The sequence below is a fragment of the Sesamum indicum genome, linkage group LG8 (assembly GCF_026168435.1).
Source record: "Sesamum indicum cultivar Baizhima isolate 11 linkage group LG8, ASM2616843v1, whole genome shotgun sequence".
Classification (NCBI taxonomy): Eukaryota; Viridiplantae; Streptophyta; class Magnoliopsida; order Lamiales; family Pedaliaceae; genus Sesamum; species Sesamum indicum.
Genome location: NC_142664.1, coordinates 27,370,643 through 27,389,511, shown reverse-complemented (window position 1 = coordinate 27,389,511; position 18,869 = coordinate 27,370,643). Strand labels below are relative to the sequence as shown.

Here is an 18,869-nt window from a genome sequence, read left to right as displayed (position 1 = left end):
AAAGCGTGCCCTGAAATGGGTACAGGTTTGCCGTCCAGCGTCCACGCGCGGAAAGCGATTAGTTAATTTCAACGCTTGGGGAATTGCAATTTCCCCCTTTGGCCTTTGTGCTATTTATTTTTTCTTTATTCATTGTACGCATCATTGATATATCAAAACAAATTACTGTCAAGTTAACTATTAAAAATTTATCAATTTACAACATTTCCCACCTTGATAGGATCAATTTGATTTCAAGACTTGTTGAGATAAAAAAACAACATTTAAATTTGACTGATTAATATTTTAAATATAAATAAAGTCGTAAAAATTTTGTATCAATCAATTTAAATTGATATCTATCTGATTTATGTTTTCAGTTATGTAACTTGTGACGTCCTAATGTTGAATCATGCGTCGCTTGTAGTTTGAAATTTTCGCTTCTAACCCGTTTTGTAACTTTTTGTTTTTTTTTTTTAAATTGCATGAAAAAATAATCTAGTTTAAATGAAATTTAATATAATGTATGTAATTAAGAGTTCCAAATATTGTCTTATAATGAATATTAAAATATACATATTAATTAAAAGCAAGTGAGGCGTACATGCTTGGCCTGATTTGGCCCTTTTTCAGCTATATTTGAGTAGTGCAACTTGGGGCAGATTGTTGCTTGTGATGTGATATTCAACATGTCAATTATAGTCTCAAGTAGTTGTTCCAAAATTTAAATAAAAAACATAAATTATAGTATAGGGTATTTATTTTATCACATGAGTTTATTTTTTATTTCAATTTATCATCGCGATAAGTTGTTTTTGCATGCATATACTAAATAATTTTTTATATTTTAAAATATATAATAAATAAAAGCAAAATATATAAATCATTATATTATATTAAAAAAACTAATTTTTAGTTATTTTATTAGTTGAAGGGCATTATTGACTTTATAAAAAATTGATGCGGCAGTGTCATTAACTCTCATTTGTGAATATGAAGCCCTTTTTTTTTATATTAGTATAGATTATAATTTTTCATGAATGTGTATATGATTATATATACTAATATACAAAAGAAAACGCATTTTTCATTTATAGAAAGTGGTTCGTGACACTGCGATACCTAATTTTTCTACTGTCGGTAATATCTCTTATAAGTTTATTTTTTTATTTTATTTAAATATGATGTATTGATTTATATATTTTATCTTTATCTATTATACGCACATAAGTACAATGTGTCTCGATTGTTAGTATATATATAAAAAAAACACTAATAAAAGTTAGGATTTCTTTTATTTTTAAACTGTAAATTCAAAATAATGTAATTCAAGCACATATGTACTTAAATTTATGTTTGTACAATATTAAAATTTCAATTATGTAATTATTGATATACATCACGATTGAAATTAATGTAGTGTATATTTTCAAATCAAATTATCGTTGGCATTTTGTACCAGATTCTTACTTGCTAATAAACTGTCCATTTTTTATGTGCCATTGTTCATTTTTGCGAATTAAAAATTAATAATCATTAAAATAAATATTAAACTTATATATATATGTATTGTTAGAAAAATAAAATTCACGTGGAATGTGCACAATATGAAAAGTTGAAAAAAATAAAAGAACCGTTTACAAGAAAAAGAAATTTGGTGATTAGTAATTTCTAAATTTAGTATATGAAAAGAAATAGATTTTTGTTTTATATTATTGGGAATAAATAATAATAATAATAATTATTATTATTTATTATATGTTTTTGTAAAGAAATTATATTATAAGTATTTTTTTAACGATAAATATTATAAAATATTGGAAAGATTGGAAGAAGGCAGATGGTAGACAAATACTTCTTGGCGCGTTCCTTTTCAAAAACTTCTTCATCCCTCTTTCTTCCACCGAACAAATTGAAACCCTAGCTTTTCCATGTGCTCTCTCTTAATTAGATACAGGAAGAGGTTGACAAATTAAGAAGAAAAGGTAAAGATGATTCTACGAACACCGCCGCCGAGGAAGAGAAGGGCGGATTCGCAGCCGCCGGAAGATATTAACAACAATAATGCGCAGAGCCCAAGTTCCAATAGAGAGCTACTGGTTTACGAGGATCTGCCGGTGCCGGAATATTCTCATGACCATTCAATTCCCATCACCTCTGACCAAATGCTCTGCACTTACCAATGCCGTCAGATGGTGTGCTTTAGTTGCATTTTCCACTTCAATTGCTCACTTTTTGATTTATTGAACACTTCTTCATTTCCTGGTCTTTTGGATGTCTGCTGATGAATCTATTGTTCCTTTTTTGTTCTGGGAATGAATTCACTAATTGCTTTAGAGCTCATTGATGGTGCGAGTCAGGTGGAAGGGAACTTTAGAACATGAACCTTGATCAATACTATAAAGGTGATTAAAAAGTTTTGGAAGGGTTAAGTAAAATGTTTTCCTTTAGCTGATGTTAGAGCTAAGTAACACGCTAGTCCTGGTTAGAGTCTAATCTCTTGTAGCTGTTGTTGGTTGCGCTTTGGTCCTCTTCTGCCCCTGCCCCTGTCTTCTGTTTGATGTTATGAAGCTTCCTCTCACATCAGTTGAGATATAAATGTATCATGGTTTATAACCAAATGGGTTGCTCCATCTAATACTTCATGAGTTTAGCTTGGAACATCCATGGGCTAGTAAAATTAGCTTAGTTTAAGATCAAGTTTTGAGATTTCGTCTGTTAATCAGCTTCATGCTGACCTACACTCGATTCTAAAGCAGAGAGTTAGTTGCAGGGAACTGGCTACTTCAGAGTATCCTCTTTGACATTTCTAGTGATACCTGTCTCTTTAGATCACCTCAGTTGACATTGGTAGTGCCACTTGACCGCTTTAGAGTGTCTTAGTTCATACTTTTGCTACCACCGAGTCACTTTAAAGTATCTTAGTTGACATTTCTAGTGCTTAGAGCACTTTACAGTATGCTGTTCACATTTCTAATTGTCGCTTCAAATCATATTTTCAAATCTTACCTTCTGATGGCCATGTACTTTTTAACAAATTGACCATGCCTAAAATGTAAAAGAAGGCTTGAGTATATGCCATAAGGATGTTTGGCAATGCTGCAGGCTGTCTACTAATTCATTAACTACAGATTTCTATATTTTATGCAGTATTGCTGGACGTGTTTCATTCTTATGTTACACCTGACATTAGTTCTACATAAGCTTAAATACAGCAGTAATCCACTGTGATCACGAAGGGGTTTTATCATCCAATGGAAGCATGACATGATTCTGAATTATAATTTCTCCAATTTAAGAGAGTAATCACTTCTGGATTGGTAGTAGAATATCACAATGATGATTCCAAATATATGGAACGATTCTGTGAATTATAATTTTGCTGAACTATTATAATATGAAGTAAAGCCTATTGATTTAACCCCCCTGATCGAGGGATCTAACATATGCCAAATAGTTCGTCGTCTCTTATAGAATTTGGTCTCAGGTACTATGCGCGACTGTTCTGATACAAATTTAATCTACTATCAACTCGTCACATGGAGTAGGGTACATGCATGTGAGTCAGTGTCAGACAACTTTGTGTCCAGAGAATTTTTTTTTATTTGAGTTCGTGACTTAAAGAAAAAGATACAAGTTGTGGCAGATTTCTATGGTTTGTCCTGCAGAATGGTTTCTGATTTTGTAATATCCATCCTACGAAAATTTTAAGTTTTCCTCAATTTCAACATCCGCTATCAATTTTCCCTAGAAAATGGAAACAAATTGATTGACTTCATCGTTGAGGTTGTTTTAGTTGTATGATATGTTCCAGTGATCATCATATATTTCCTAGTGTGGTTCTTCTATGTTCTCTTCTTGATGCTTGTAATCTCCAAACTTTGGTCAACATTTCCATGGCTGATAAAAAACTTGCTTTTGTAGGTGAAATCAGAGTTCTTTGATGCTCTAAGCAGTGCAGAAAAGCAAGTTCATGATTACCAATCTAAATTTGGAGCACTGAATGAAGATTTATCTAATGCTGGTAAGATTTTGCTAATGATTATGATGCCATGGAGACATTCAAAGCACGTATAAGAGTACTCGAGTTTTTAATTAACCTTTCTCTACTTTTTCCCAACAAACTATGTTACTAATTGTTCAATGACATTCAACTGCAGGAGAGTCATTGTGACCTTATGGCTCAGTTGGTTACTTGTAACTTTTAATCAAGACATTACTTAGTTTCTTCTTACCTTTGGAAAAGTTACTCTGTTCTTTGTTTTTGATAATGCAGAATGTAGTAGAAAGAGTATAGGTGGATTATGCTGCAGGAGAAATTATGATTACTAATAAGGGATCCTTTTAGTTAGTAGCAAACTGCAAAGGGGCTTTGACACTTAAGTCAAAACCAAGAGCCGGTTTGAAATAAATAGAAGTTGTAGTAGGTTTGTCGCTTGGGTTTCTGTAAGGAGGAGCATGGGTTTTCTTTCAACATTCTGCATTATCAAAAACAAAGAACAGAGTAACCTTTCCAGAGGTAAGAAGAGAAATTATGATTACTAATCAGGAGTCCTTTTAGTTAGTAGCAAACTGCAAAGGGGCTTTGACACTTAAGTCAAAACCAAGAGCGGTTTGAAATAAATAGAACTTGTAGTAGGTTTGTCGCTTAGGTTTCTCTAAGGAGGAGCAACTTTCTAGATTCTGCTCCTCATTGTCATGTTTATGATCAACAATTGGTCTTTGGCTCTCTGCATTGAGTTGCCATTAACTTAGAGCGGGGAGAAATGTGGTGTTTGTATACTTAGCTTGTCTTATACGGTCTAGTTATGATCTGCCATTGTTAGGATTTTGGGTGTGCTAGAACTGATAGTGTGACTAGCTAAGCTAAATGTTCATGCAGCATCTTGACTTATTCTGCCAAAGCTTCTGTAGTAGTTTATGGGTGTGAATATCTTGTCACCTCTACTATATTGACACCAAGGATCAAAGGAACCCGTTGTATATTCTGGTTTTAGGTAGGCAATATCTTACTCTTCTGATTTAATAAGTTCATATCTTATGGTTACAGTCCATGGCCTTGTATTATTCAGGTTGCTGAGGAGATAGTCATTTGAGCTTTGAGTTAATCAATTGATCTTATTAGCCAAACTCCATGACGTGGAATTTCTATAAAAGAGCTATGCTATTGCAAATGTCAATAATAACTAAGCTATGCAAATATCCTACAGTGAATTTGCTTCTCCAGCTCTCTTTATGTCTTTAGCTCTTCTATTCTCCAGTGTCTTCCAAATGTTGATCTCTATTAATATAGTCCATCCTTTTCTTTTGGGGGGAAGGCCGGGGGGGATCAGAATGCTTCAAGTAGTACCTGATACTCGATAGTGCTCCTTGAGATTCTTGTTGGAAAGCTGCCGATTAGTGCAGGCAATTTGTTTGTGTTTTCCTTGTCAATGGGCTTACAAAAGCTCGAAATTTTACCTGTCCCAAATCCTCCATAGTTGGAGGAGTGTGGCGTTGCACTTTCCTCTGCCATGCAAATTCCTTGTTCCTTCACAAGCTTTTGTACCTGCAGTACTTTCTTTAAACATTAGGAATTGTCAACTTTTTTTAGTTACTTTATTTTTGTCTTTTATTATGATATTTTTTTTTCTGGACTAAGGAGTGCTTTCATGAAAATCACTCATTTGTTGCTACTTCTTAGATGATAAATACAGATGAATAGATAGACAAATCTCTGGACTCAAATTGCCCCTTCCCACACCTTTATTTAATCTTTGCATTTCAAAGAGAAGTGTGTACCCTTACATTGCAGTTTTCCAAAGATTATAACTTGATACTAAGCTGTAGCATAACATAACTGTTACTTCGACAGAAGCTGAGCGCAAGAAATTTCGAGAAAAATTCTTCAATGCAGAGCAAGAATTGGCTGCGGCTAAAGGACGTGAACAGATGTTGCAAGAGCAACTAAGAAAGGAGGTTGATTTTTCGCAGGAACAACTCAGAAAACAAATACATTCCTTTAGTGAACTTGAGGTCAGTAATTTTTCTTCGTCTATTATTTGGATTTTCTTTATCTGGGGCATTTGATATGGGTACAGTAATGTAGCATATGGTCTCATGTTATGAAGCTTGTTTAACGCGGCATGCATGGCATGTCTAGATAGGGTGGGCATGAACTTGAACTTTTTGGAAATTCAATTGATATAATCATGCTTGATAAATCATAAGATTGTAAAAAATGGTGGTCAGGAGGGTTTGAGTGAACCTCATAGAATTTCGTAAAATTGATCTGTTTTTTAGATATGGACCACCAGGAACCAATCTTGAAACCTTAAGTTTAGTGGACATTGTTTATGAGATGGAGATTCTTTTGGAAAAACATATCCATGGCTTCATACTCTAGTTTCCAGGCCATAAATAGTGAAAAACATGTACATCAGGGCTTGGGGGCTCCCCTTCTTGTGTCCACTCCCCTCCTCTGTTGTAGTAATTTTTTGTGGCAAATTCTCTCAGTTTATCAAGTTTAAAGTGATCCTTTTTGCCGCCTTTCACTTCCATCATATTCTTTATAGAACTGGAGTTGTACCTCTTAGTTTCATCTAAGTGCTCTATGGATAACCTGCAGAGTTTTGCTTTCAGTTCAAGTTGGAACTTTGCAAACCACTTTATCCACTTTTTGAAGTAGGTTTCTATTTGGAGGATCAGAATTTTTGTTCACTCCGTGCCCACACACTAGATTTTAAACTTAAATTACGTCTGAAATCATTTTTGGGCATGAGTTAATACTCAAAGCCAATGGAAGAACCCAAAACAAAACCAAATGAATCATTTCACTTTGTTGTTTCGATATTATTAGTTCAGTTTAGTACAAGAGATTAATACCTGATATTTCCATTACCAAACCTTACAAATTGCCTTGACTGAACCCTTCTTGCATGTGTCCAGATGATTAGAAACATATCACTATGAAGTTCTGTTGAAATCTGGAGCATAAACATGGACTGAGCATGTGTTGTCAGCACTTCTGCTTTCATGGAGTTAAAATCATATGAAGAATTCTTAATGAGTTGGTGCTTTTTTGTTGGTCATTGGGAGTTGAAATACATTGAGTAATTTGCATCATTATGCATATTTTACTTGCCTTTTTGCTGTGCAGCACTACATACGACCATTGCATCTCACATGGGTGGTTTAATGATTTTATGGCTTACATGTCTGATAATTTTTGAGTCAACTTTGCGAATTGAAGATCTAAGGCCAACCCTTGTATAATGTTCGGAATTTGCTTGCTGCCTGTAATATCATTCTTCTTAACAAATTATGCATGTGTATCTGTCAGTGACTCAGTGTGAGAATTCTCCATCTTAGTTAGTTTGTGCTGCAGTTAGAGTACTCCTTGTTTCAATTATATTTTTCTATTTACTTTTTTAGATATAGTTTTTAAAGACTATTTTGTTCTCTGGTAGTGTTATCTTCAATGTTTTGTCAGGTGTGTCCAAAATCTTGCCCCTTTTGTCTTGTAGGTAAAGTTTCAGAAGGAGATGGATCTTCGCCAAAAAGCAGAGTCTTCAGCAGCTAAAGCTGAAGAAAAAGCAAGTCTTTTAGAGGAAAAGCTAAGTACTCTATCAGAAAGCATAGATAGGGAAAAAAACCGTCTTCAAAATGAGCTTCTCCAAATGAGAAGTGAATCAAAGCTGTCAGTATCCAGAATAAGTGCTGATGTGAGTACGTTAATTATTTTAATTAATAAAAACAGTGTTCATGGTGATTTTGTTATCTAAATCTTCAACAATTTTCTCTTCAGCTTGAGAGAATGGAATGCAAGGCTACAAATGCAGAAAAAGAGTCAGCATTACTGAGAGAGCAATTGGAAGAACTTAAAAAGCGATTGGATAAGGTGAAATTCTACTTGTAATTTTAATTCTTTTTGGTCAATTTGCCATATTCGAGTTGATGATATTGTAGTAATTTGTGAACATTTTGCCTTAGATTACTTTCTATATCTAGTGACAGAGGTTGCATCAGTGGAGGGGGTGTTCATGCACCTTCATTATCAGTGGACTAGTTGCTCCGATGAGCTCATGGCAAAGGCTTTCATTTGTTTTGGATAGCTGGGCACAAAGACCTTTAGTTTTCCTCATTTACAATGTCCATGTTCTAATACTCCATCAAAGCGGAATATGTATTAATTTGGAAAATGACATTAAAAAGTTCAGAAAAACCTCATTTCCTCGTGAAAGTACTTCACTAATGCGACAAATCTATGGTACAAGTGAAAGATGCATTGCTCTTTTTTTTTTTCAAAATAACCACTACTTCTTCTGTAACCAAATGTGTATATGTCAAATACGGGCAATGGTCTATCATGTGTCTGCAGTATACAGAAGTGGAACCATGAGTTTGCACTTAATGAATATTGTTTTTATCATTTAAATATGCACTCGTAATTCTGCTTGCTACACATATACTTCAGATAAATTATCTCTAATTGTTTGGTTCTGGTGGAATAATGCGATTGTCTATCTTCACCAGTGCATGCAGGAGAAATATGAACTGGAGAAAAAGTCATCTATCAGATCTCCAGAAGTTCCTTCGCAGGACTCTAATTTGTTGTTGAAGCATTTGCAGGAAGAATTACGGAACTATGTAAGCATTTTATGATCATTATTAGATATTAAAATCTGGAGAGCAACTTTGTGAAAGACAATGACACAACCGGTATAAGAATGAAGATGAGAATTTAAAAAAAAAAAAAGAAAAGAAAAAAGGGGGATATTAGTAAAGGGACAGGAAATAAATCCTTTGATCACCCTCTTTTAATTATTCATGTTATTATGAAGACCTTACAAGCATTATTAGCTGATCATGGTTTGTTAATAAGCCTTTTCGTTGTAGCCTTAAGGTAGGAACTCATATTGATGAAATGGAAGGTTGTATTAGGTTAGGAGGTGATGCTTGTCATTGTTTGTTGAATACATTAATCATTCTGCATACCAGGTACTTTTTCAGTCAGGCATCCATATCCTAAAAGACGAGCTTTAGCAAATTGGGGATATATCTCCTGTTATAAGGAACATCTCATTCTTTGCTTTCTTGCATACTTCTGATTCATGACTGAGATTTTCTATACATCTTTCTGATATAATATAACATATCGTATGGACGTGTCTCAATATGTCACCAGGAGTCTGAAGTACGTGAAGCAAGAAAACTAAAAGCTTCTCATGAAGACATCGAACTATTGAAAGAAAAATTATATGAAGAAAAAAGCCGGAGGGAGAGGACAGAGTTGGATCTTCTTAAATTATCTGATCTCCAAGTAAACGTGAAGAGGTTGGAGGGCGAGTTGTCTACATGGAAATCAGTGGTTAGGGAAATTCCTGGTGTGTCATCTGCAGATGATATACTTCCAAAATTTGCAGCTTTGCAGAAGTATGTATCTTGTCACATTTTGCTTCAGCATGATGTCACTAGAGTTCCATAGCTAAGAAACATAGTGATATTGTTTTAATTGTTTCAAGGAAAGCAGGTTGCATCACGTTGCACCTTTCGAATATGGAGTCATTTTTCCTGATATAATTTTATTAAGCTCACAAATGTAATTGTTTGTAACACTTTTTTAACCGTCTTTTTCTGGCAAAGAACTGTATATAATAGTTTTGTAATCTTTTCTTTTACTTCTTATCTGTAGCTTGTCTTGGATTGCTATCCAGTCATACTTGTGCTATCCTTATGTGGCGCTCCTGATCTCTTTTGTTGAGCTCATGCAGAGAGGTGGTTGATAGCATGATGAGAGCGAGTGATGCCCAGGCATGCATGAAAGAAATTCAAGTGTCTCTTGATGCAGCAATTCTTGATAAGCAAAATGCTGAAACTGAGGCTGCAATGGCCAAAGAGAGGGCAGAATCATATAAAGCAGAAAACAAACAGCTGGAATCAGTGGTTAGCACTAACAAACTGATTTTTGGTTTTCTGATGCAAGGAGAATGTATCATCATTTATCCATTATTGTTGTACTTATTCCGTCGCCTGTATAATAGTCTAGAAGCAGTAGATAATCTTGATCTAAATTTTTTACATTGTTTAGTACTTAAGCACAATCTGAATCTTGAATTGGTTCCTTTGGAAGAGACTGTTTATTGGCTGGTGATAGAATTTTTGGGAAAAATCGCCGATTCTGAGTAAGAACCTGCAACAATTGTAAACAAAAATGCCTGTTCTGTTAATTTTTATCCTTTCGGCTTAAAGCCTCCAAAAGTAAAACACTATAAAAGTCAACTTGTTTAGTTGTCCTATATGTAATTTGTTTGAGCTGCTTTTTTTCTGTTGTAGCTCGGTTTGATTACAGAGGAAAGAGACCGGTTAAAAAATGTTTTGAAGTTATTAAAAGAGCGGACAAGTCTTGAAGGTGGAACTGAATCAGTCAGTGGAACTATCGTTCAGGTTGGAGTACCATTCTAACTATAATCTGGTGTCATGTAAGCTTTCCTCACTTTTCTCTGGTTATTAATATCTCATGTTGACAGGAGCTTGAAGCATCATTGGCGAAGAAGGAAAACTACGTCACAGAACTAGAAAACAGTTTATTAGAGAAAAAGGAAATTAATAGCCGTCAGCAGAATGAGATAATGTTGCTCAACGAAAGGTTAGCCAATGAAGCAAGACGAGTAAAGATGTTAGAGCGAGAAGGTGATCGTCTCCGTTCTGAGATATCTTTGTTGGAGTCTAAGGTTTGTGTGCCAAGGCGAATCCACTTGTGCCTTAGAATTAAGTTCTGGTGCTGTACTTGTGGTTGTCAAGTTCAACATGACAGTTATCTTAGAGCTTTTTTACAAATGACATGAGGATTTAAACATTCATGAGCTGAGGTAGAATAAAATAATTAGATCTGTTGAATTGAGATATCCACAAAAAAATGGTGACGGGGAGGATAGGATCTCATTGATACCCTTGCACTGGCATCACAAAACTCAAAATGAAGTTTTCCATGAAAAAAGTTAGTAAAAGCTTGCACAACCATTTTGGTGCTCATCAGACATGGTGTGTATTCCCTTAATTACATGAATTTAAGAGATTATAGCTTTCACATCATTGGACTGCTAATCCTTACCACTTATGTTTCTGGCGTGGTTTCACCCATAATTCCTTTCATAGTATGTTTTCCCCTTAAGCACTATGATGTGGGCGAGTAGTAATGCTGAACTCACAATTCAGAGTAGGTATGATTCTGCTATGGGTAACATCAAGAAGCAATTCACTCATTAGTTGATTTCTGAGGCAAGGCATGTGACAGAATAAGCAATTCTTTCTCCTATACAAAGTGATTGTATGTGGTCATTCCATTTTGCACTCATCTTCTATCTCCGTTTTGATAAAAGAGTTTTATACTTCTTTTGTAGCTGGGACATGGTGATTTTTCGTCGACTAATACAAAAGTTCTGCGGATGGTTAACACCCTAGCAGTTGACAATGAGGCAAAACAGACAATAGAGGCCCTGCAAAATGAGCTGCAGAAGACAAAGGAAAAGTTGCAGGCTGTTGAAGAACTTAAAAAACAGTCATGTAAGTAAGATGGATAATTGTCAAAGACTCGAACCTGTACAATTTGTTTTCTTGCTTTACAGTTCTTGTGAGTACGCAGATAGTTTGAACACCTCTGAAATTAATTGGAAATTGAGAGTGGCCTTGGAAGCAGTAGCAGTATTTAAAGGCATCTTGAACCTCAAGTGATGATGCAGGTTAAACTAACAAGAGCTAAGAGGTGAAACAGTAATGTACTGTCGTTTGAATAAATAGTGGTAAATTTGATGACAATTGATGCGCTCAAAATGTTTGAACTTATTTGTTCTAAATTCAACTTAGAAAGTAATGTATATTGTATTCCAGACCACATGGATTGTGAAATGCCAGAGCCATTTTCCTCCTACTTCCCTCGCTACTCCCTCCCTCTCATGAAAAATTTAGGAAAAAATAACCTTCCTGTCCGTAAGTGGCCTAAATTCTGAGCATAGCAATTGGTCATCTATGTATGATGATTGGCCCGACACTTTTCCTTCTCTTAATGTTCCTTGTACACTGAAATCCACAGTCTCATGTCTTGTCTTGTGAATATTGCTCTACAATCTGGTCAAATTCCTTTGTATATATTATGAACACTATATTTCTTCTCTCTCATGTTTTTCTTGATATGCTCTTGTTGTTATTGTCATTCTTTGTAGCCGATGCTGGCACACATGTTGACTCCTATATTGCTGGGAAAATTAAGCAGTTAAAAGAGCAAATTGCAACACTTGAAAAACGTGAGGAGAGGTGAGTGGGCAATAATTTTTGCAGTATTTCTATAGCATTTCCATTGTTTTAGCTTGAAACTAAGGAAGATGTCATAAAGCAGATACAAGACAGTTTTTGCAGAAAGAATCTCTGTTTTCCGAAGGGCATGCTGTGAACTTTTTGGTTACAAGGTATTTGCCTACCAGAATTTTCTTTTAGTTCTAAAGTTTCAATTGATTATATTTTATGTCTTAGCTTCTTACTTCGTTGTACCTTCTAAAGGGAAATAAAGACATCGTACAATGGACCCTACATAAAAGTATCCCCCAATTAGGATGTGAATAATCTTTTTCAACTGTCTCTTATTTTATTATACTTGTGTATATTTATTCTTTTTCTTTTTGTGAAAAGCATTTCTTGTTTGCACTGTTGCGCTTTCCTGCCTGTCTAAGACTGTCAATGAGTCCAATTAGTCTTACAAGCTTGATTTGAGATTTTTCAAAATGAGCTTTATATTATTTAAGATTTCCCAAATTTCAGGGAAGACAGAGAGTAGAAATTAAAAAAAGAAGTCCTCAAATCAATCAGGAAAGAGAGTTGGAATGCTTATAAGTTGGCATGTATTAGGTTTTATTTTATTTATTAGGGATATATTGGTATTTTGACTCAGTAAATTTAAGTCCAATGATTTATCATTTTAGTACAGATAATATTTGATTTCGATTATTTTGAAAAATTTATGATTGTTAATTTTTTATTAGTTAAATAAATGTGCATTATTAATTGTCAAAATTAAAAATAGCACACACAATATGGGCTGCTTTGGGCTCGGCTTGAAGGTCATATTGATTTTTAAAACATCTGTTCTTTCAGCAAATAAGCTCAAATGTATTGAAACCTGAAAAAAGAAGCTTGTATGATATCAAACCAAGCATGAGCCTAAGTAGTCATGTTTCAATCGACTTGATTGGCATCCTACTTCAGTCACTATGTACAATGTATAGATTCACTACAGGTGAGCTTATCTTTCTGAAGCCTGTCCTGTTTTAGTTGACAATCCTACCATTTGTAGATGCAAAATGGTGTAGAATTGGCTATATTCAAGTTTTCACTGTTTGATTTCCTTCATCCCTCTTACTAGCAAAATCAGAAGATGGTAAAAGTTCTTCACCAGTAAAGTTTAGAGCTTACATGAGATTTAAGACTTTTGGCTTTGGCTATGCGTTTGAACTAATAAGGTGGTTGTGAATACTGGACATTTCCCATCCTTTCCACCACTTAAACGCACAAGACATCGTGAAAAAGAGAATTCAAATTTTGCTCGAGTTTTGAAGGAAAAGTTACAATGTGATTTTCAAAACTTTGGCTGCACTCACAAGTTCACCCTTGTGAATCATGCCAATGCTATCCACTTTTCGGGACTGAATATAACACTCTTATTCCAGCTTGAGAGAGACATTGCAATTTAAGCTTTGAAATTTTAATTTGTGGATTCTCCTACAATTTGACCACTAGTACAATATTTTGTTGGTGTGATTTCTACATATTTGGTTAATCACACAGGAACCGAAAATCTTGTTCAACATTGCATCATATATTACAGATGGCAGAAAAGACTTTAGTTACAGAAGAAATGGTTTTTCCTGATTAGTTTGAATGAAATAGAATACTATTATGCTTCTCCAGAACAATGAGTACTTGAATTACAGGGTTCAAAAAGTCCCACAGCTGGTTAAAGTTTAGCAATCTTTTCTTTATGATGTGTTTCATTCACATGCTTAGCATGAAGAGACAATGCAATAGTATCCTTCCAGTAATATTCTGATATCCATATTCTTTTTTATCTTGTCAATATGCTTCAGATTGTAATGGATGACCACCAGCGACCAGATGGAATACCTGTCACGCGGTTTACTCTCCACTCGATTTATGCCTTAAGTGATGATGAGAAGCTTCAATTTGAATATGAGTCTGGGAATACGAATATTGTGGTAAGCTGGCACGAGTAGTTCTTTTTTCTTTTTTTTTTTTTTGGGTAGTTGAGGGTGATGGGGTGGTAGTTGGTCTGAGGGTCCAGAATAAATGGGAAGATTTATATCAGTACCAGATTTTTCCTACTCCTTCTACATGCATTTAATCATTTGATTTTCAGGCCAATAAAACTGATGTCCCCTTTAGATGGACACATCTTAACCAAACCCCTTCCAGTTTCTGTAATTACACTGAACTCTTGATTGGAGGTCTGGGAGTCAGGGAAAGTATGCCTGTTTTGGCAATAACCTGGGCCCTGGTTTAGGGATTGTATCAGCGTGTCATTGTTTGTTCTCTCAGTGGAGAGTTTTAAGATCTGGTTCCAATTTATATGGCACTTTGATCCTTTGTCATGTGTCAACTGTTGTGGGGAAGTGGAAATACAAACACTTCTTTCAGGGAAAAAATCGAGTTGTATTTCAATGGCACCATCGTGGCAGCTTGCGTGTTAAGAGTGTATTTGAAAGATTGGTAGGAAGACGGATGTACCTGTAACTGATGTACGATTTTGTTTTTATAAGGGAGGTCCATATCAGAAACTAGTGAGAAGTGAATTGACGCAAACTGGTGAAGATATATCCTTTGAAGTTATGCCTCTCAAAATAAGTATATTCATTAAGTGCAGCAATTTCCTTAATATGATCTGAAAAGTGTATGCATGAAATTTGAAGACCTCTAATTTGAGCTCCACACTTGCATGCATATTTATTTTGTATTTAACTTGAACTACATCGCATTTTCTGTTTCTCTTCAAAATGCCAGGTGAATGACTACACTTTGCAGCCTGAGATATCTCGACAGGTGTGAACTAAGCATCTTTTTGTAGTTGTTGCTTTTGTTGTTTCTCCTTTTCAAATCCTATGCCTGCCATTTGCTCCAAATTATTGGACTGACTTCTTTGTCAAACTAGTCAGAACTATATAACTTACTAATCACGCACTTATGCTGGATTAAGAAGAAATAATATTACAAGTGGGGTTCGTGTCATTCTATGGATAGCTCTTTGAACTGGATTGCAAGAATATTCACTTGTTCTGCTTTTCCTTCTCTTATTGGAGTGTTAAAGTAGAAAAGATACCAAGATATTGATAGATCAAGATTGTAATTTAACACCCTATTATAGTATTGTATGATTGTATTCTTAGATTAGACTTGAAACTTTGTGTCATCTGCGATGGGTAAGAAAAGGAGAAAAGAGGTTTCGGACTTAACCTAGATTCCACAAAAATTGTTTCTTCAAATATTTCCAATGTTAACCTAGGCAGTTCTAAAGTGAACAGCACAAACTACCTTGAATCAGATGAGAATGCTCTTGGTTTCTTGTGTTAATTGCACGCTTGTCGGTTGCATGTCCAGTTTTTAGTTTTCCTCAAGTGTTCTGTTTGGCAGGTTGATATATTTATCCGGAAGATGAATTCAATTCCTGCCTTCACTGCGAATCTGACAGTGGAGTCTTTCAATAAGCGTACTCTCTCCTGAAGTGCAGCACCCATACAGTATCACATCTCAAGCTATTACCTTGTATTATATTCATTAGTTGAAACTTTTGTTTCTACTTCTCATTTTCGCTCAACATTTTCTTGTATTATAAATGCTTGTGTACGAACTCAAAAGTGTTTCTGATTTGGCTGCTTCTTTGACATTTTCGTCAAAATAATCACAATTTTGTATAAGCAGTGTTACTTCTAAACCAATCTGATAATGATGGAAATCTGGTTTTTACTCTTCTGATTAATTCAGAGATTAGTCTTGGATTTCTCAGTCAGGACCAAATCCACCAATTTCTGCGCCAGTCTTTGATCCTTATGGTAGTTTTAAGTAGTTTTTGGTTGCGTAAAGTTTTGCATGTTCTCAGAGATTAAGCTGTAATCAATTTCAGAAGCATCTTGCTGTTTAGATTGTGCTGTGAGTTGCTGAATATGACCCGAGCGTGCAATGCACGTCTATGTGCTGTGCGGTTAATGTAAGAATTGATGATAATGGGCATTGCTGAGGTACAGTGGAGACATGTATTGTTTGGCACAGGTAAATGATAATGACCTAAGGCCACATTTTTCGGCATTGCTTCAGCACAAATCAGCCTCATGCAGACCACAAGTTGTATGCATTATCAGGACGAATCTTGTGCCTGAGGTTTAAACTGTAAACAGGGAATTCAAAAGCATAGAAGAAGTGGAAACATAAAGCCATTAGAGAAGGTCCTATGTCTGCGCACATTGCGATTCACGGTATGTGGGCTCGTTTCCAGAACATTGGATACCTCTAATGTTCAGCTCACAAAGAAATGCTTCTCTTTTCACACAGGTAACTAAGTATTCAAAACCCTCCAACAATGTAATTATTACATATGAAACTATCAAGTATAGTCATAAATTATTTCATATGATCATATGCTCCATCCATTCAAGGTTACTTATATCAAAATATCAATTTGTGTTAAAAGGGATTGGACCTCAAGAAAATGAGAAATCTCTGACTTTTTTGAACTAGATCTCTTTGGCGACAGAGAGGTATAGATATTGCGTTTAAAGCACCATAAGTGGGTAGAGATGGGAATGATTTTTGATGGTGAATTCTTCTTCATTTGATAGATACAATTGACTGAACTTGACATCGCCTACTTCTCCAATACCTATATACACTGTACTTGGCTATCTACCTCCAACCCCCCATAAACAACCACCAAAAAGAAAGAAAATGAAAAGGCAATGAGGCAGAAAAGGAGGCGCCTTTTTAGTGCAATTGCTATTCACAATACCCGACAATTTGGGCTTTTTTCCCGAGACAAAAAACTATTTGACGATTTGATAGAATCTAGTATACATTCTCAAAAAATGAGACTTTGTAGTTGATAATGATGTTGATTCAAAATAGTATTGTTGGAGTTTGGTGCAAATGCAGGTTCTTCAAGTGGGGAAGGGAATGTTACATCATTATCATCAACTCTCCACACATCATTGCTTAAGTTGATATGAAATTATCTCATCTCATATTAAAGAAGGGGATGTTAAGAGACCACGTCCTTCACACCATTACCATATATATAACAAGTTTTGGGGCTCCCTACAACTTCCTCCCCAAATATTGACAATTGAAGTAAGTATATATACACAAACATTAATGTTTTTCCAACAATTAAAAGAGAAAAAGCGTACGCAGCATGATGGAGGGAGCCCTTCCATCTTCTACGCCAGATGAATATTAGCTTATAATGCCGATTCTGTTGCGATCTCTGATTGTTAAAATGTTTGATAAGTTTTTTAATAAAGAAAGAGGAAGAAATAAACTATTTGGGGCTTATGAACTTTTATGATAACTTCATATTCAAGTTCTTAATAAGCTCTCCGGGTTTTGATCATATTAACTATTCATTTCTTATTATTTTATTCAAATACTTAAAAAGTTTATTTTTAAAATAAATCAAATTTGATATCTTAAGAGTATTTTAATCTCATTTTTTGCCATTTTCTAAGATTCATGTTATATGATTCCTGAATCATAATATACAATTAGATGCGACACAATTTTCTCGCCGACCAACCATAAAAATAATCAAATTTTGAAATTGAGCGCAGCACTATGTATAGATAGATTTTGTTGGATTTGAAGTGTGAAATTAATGTGATTTATTTATTAAAGGTGGAGGAAAGAAGGGATGAAGTGAGGGATTGAGATTGAGCATTTATACATATGGAGATTGCATGCGTTTCCAAGAAGCTTCACAATTAGGGAAATGGAAATTATTTTTGATCAAAAAGCAAAAAGCTTTTGTGCCCAAATTCCAATATAAATATAATATGTATAGAAATACCAACTTTAAGAACCTTATTGACCACAAACACAAACAAAAAAAATTATAATTCTTGTAATAAATATGCTACAACATAGTACATATGTACCTTAGCAATGTATTTATTAGTTAAACTGACGGCATTAATAAAAAATATTAATTTGTAAGGATAAGTAAGTAATTTGATATGTATGAGGCATACACTAAACATATACAACCCACCACACCATATAATTTCCAACACTGTTATAAATACCAAAATACTAATTTTTTAAGGGAAGTGACTATTCATTGATTCTTTTGAAAACAACACCCACTTTTCGGAAATTGCATTTCACCTGGTGTGCAATTGCGTCGTGGTAAAAATCCCGATTTTATCCTTTAGCAAAAAAACCTCGACCACATCATAAACCCAAAAACAAAAAAAGAAGATAAAAATAAAGGGGTTGCTTGGCGGCAATTGAAGCTGTCGGCAAAAGTGAGCAACTACTACACATACATATGCATATATAGCATATAAGTGCACAACAAAAGTGAAAATGACTTGGAATCAAATATGCACACATGTAATGTAACACCCCCACCCCCCTTTTTTAATATAACATTTAAAATTCTGACCTATATGATGATGATGAGGAACACAAGACTAAGTCCTAAAGCATTGCTAATTGCTAGTGCACAATTAAAAAATTGCTTTTTCTTTTTCCAATTTGACGATTTATGAATCTTTTTGTTGTATAAATTAAGTATTTAGATATCAGAATTTGTCTTTATTCATTTTATACTAATACATATAAGAAAATTCCAAGAGTATATA

General features: G+C 34.6%; 1 protein-coding gene across 2 annotated transcripts; it reads left to right on the top strand.

The window, feature by feature from the left end:
* The first annotated feature begins 1,809 nt into the window (after nucleotides 1–1,809).
* On the top strand, nucleotides 1,810–15,956 carry MAD1 (mitotic checkpoint family protein). Of its 2 annotated transcripts, XM_011089320.3 has the most exons (16): nucleotides 1,810–2,174; nucleotides 3,904–4,003; nucleotides 5,834–5,994; nucleotides 7,485–7,682; nucleotides 7,766–7,858; nucleotides 8,494–8,607; nucleotides 9,146–9,393; nucleotides 9,732–9,903; nucleotides 10,294–10,404; nucleotides 10,488–10,691; nucleotides 11,361–11,523; nucleotides 12,180–12,270; nucleotides 12,353–12,422; nucleotides 14,094–14,222; nucleotides 15,025–15,063; nucleotides 15,652–15,956. In XM_011089320.3, the coding sequence occupies exons 1-16, from the start codon at nucleotides 1,971–1,973 to the stop codon at nucleotides 15,739–15,741; spliced, it is 2,187 nt and encodes a 728-aa protein (XP_011087622.1). In that variant the 5' UTR covers nucleotides 1,810–1,970; the 3' UTR covers nucleotides 15,742–15,956. The 2 variants fall into 2 exon arrangements, with proteins under 2 accessions (XP_011087622.1, XP_088740169.1); XM_088884043.1 differs by lacking the exons at nucleotides 15,025–15,063; nucleotides 15,652–15,956 and adding an exon at nucleotides 14,784–15,018.
* Nucleotides 15,957–18,869: the final 2,913 nt, after the last annotated feature.

Coding starts and splice junctions, on each gene's coding strand:
- MAD1 (XM_011089320.3), top strand. CDS start 1,971: ATGATTCTACGAACACCGCCGCCGAGGAAGAGAAGGGCGGATTCGCAG. Junction 5,995..7,484: donor ATTCCTTTAGTGAACTTGAG/GTCAGTAATTTT, acceptor TTTGTCTTGTAG/GTAAAGTTTCAGAAGGAGAT. Junction 9,394..9,731: donor AAATTTGCAGCTTTGCAGAA/GTATGTATCTTG, acceptor GAGCTCATGCAG/AGAGGTGGTTGATAGCATGA.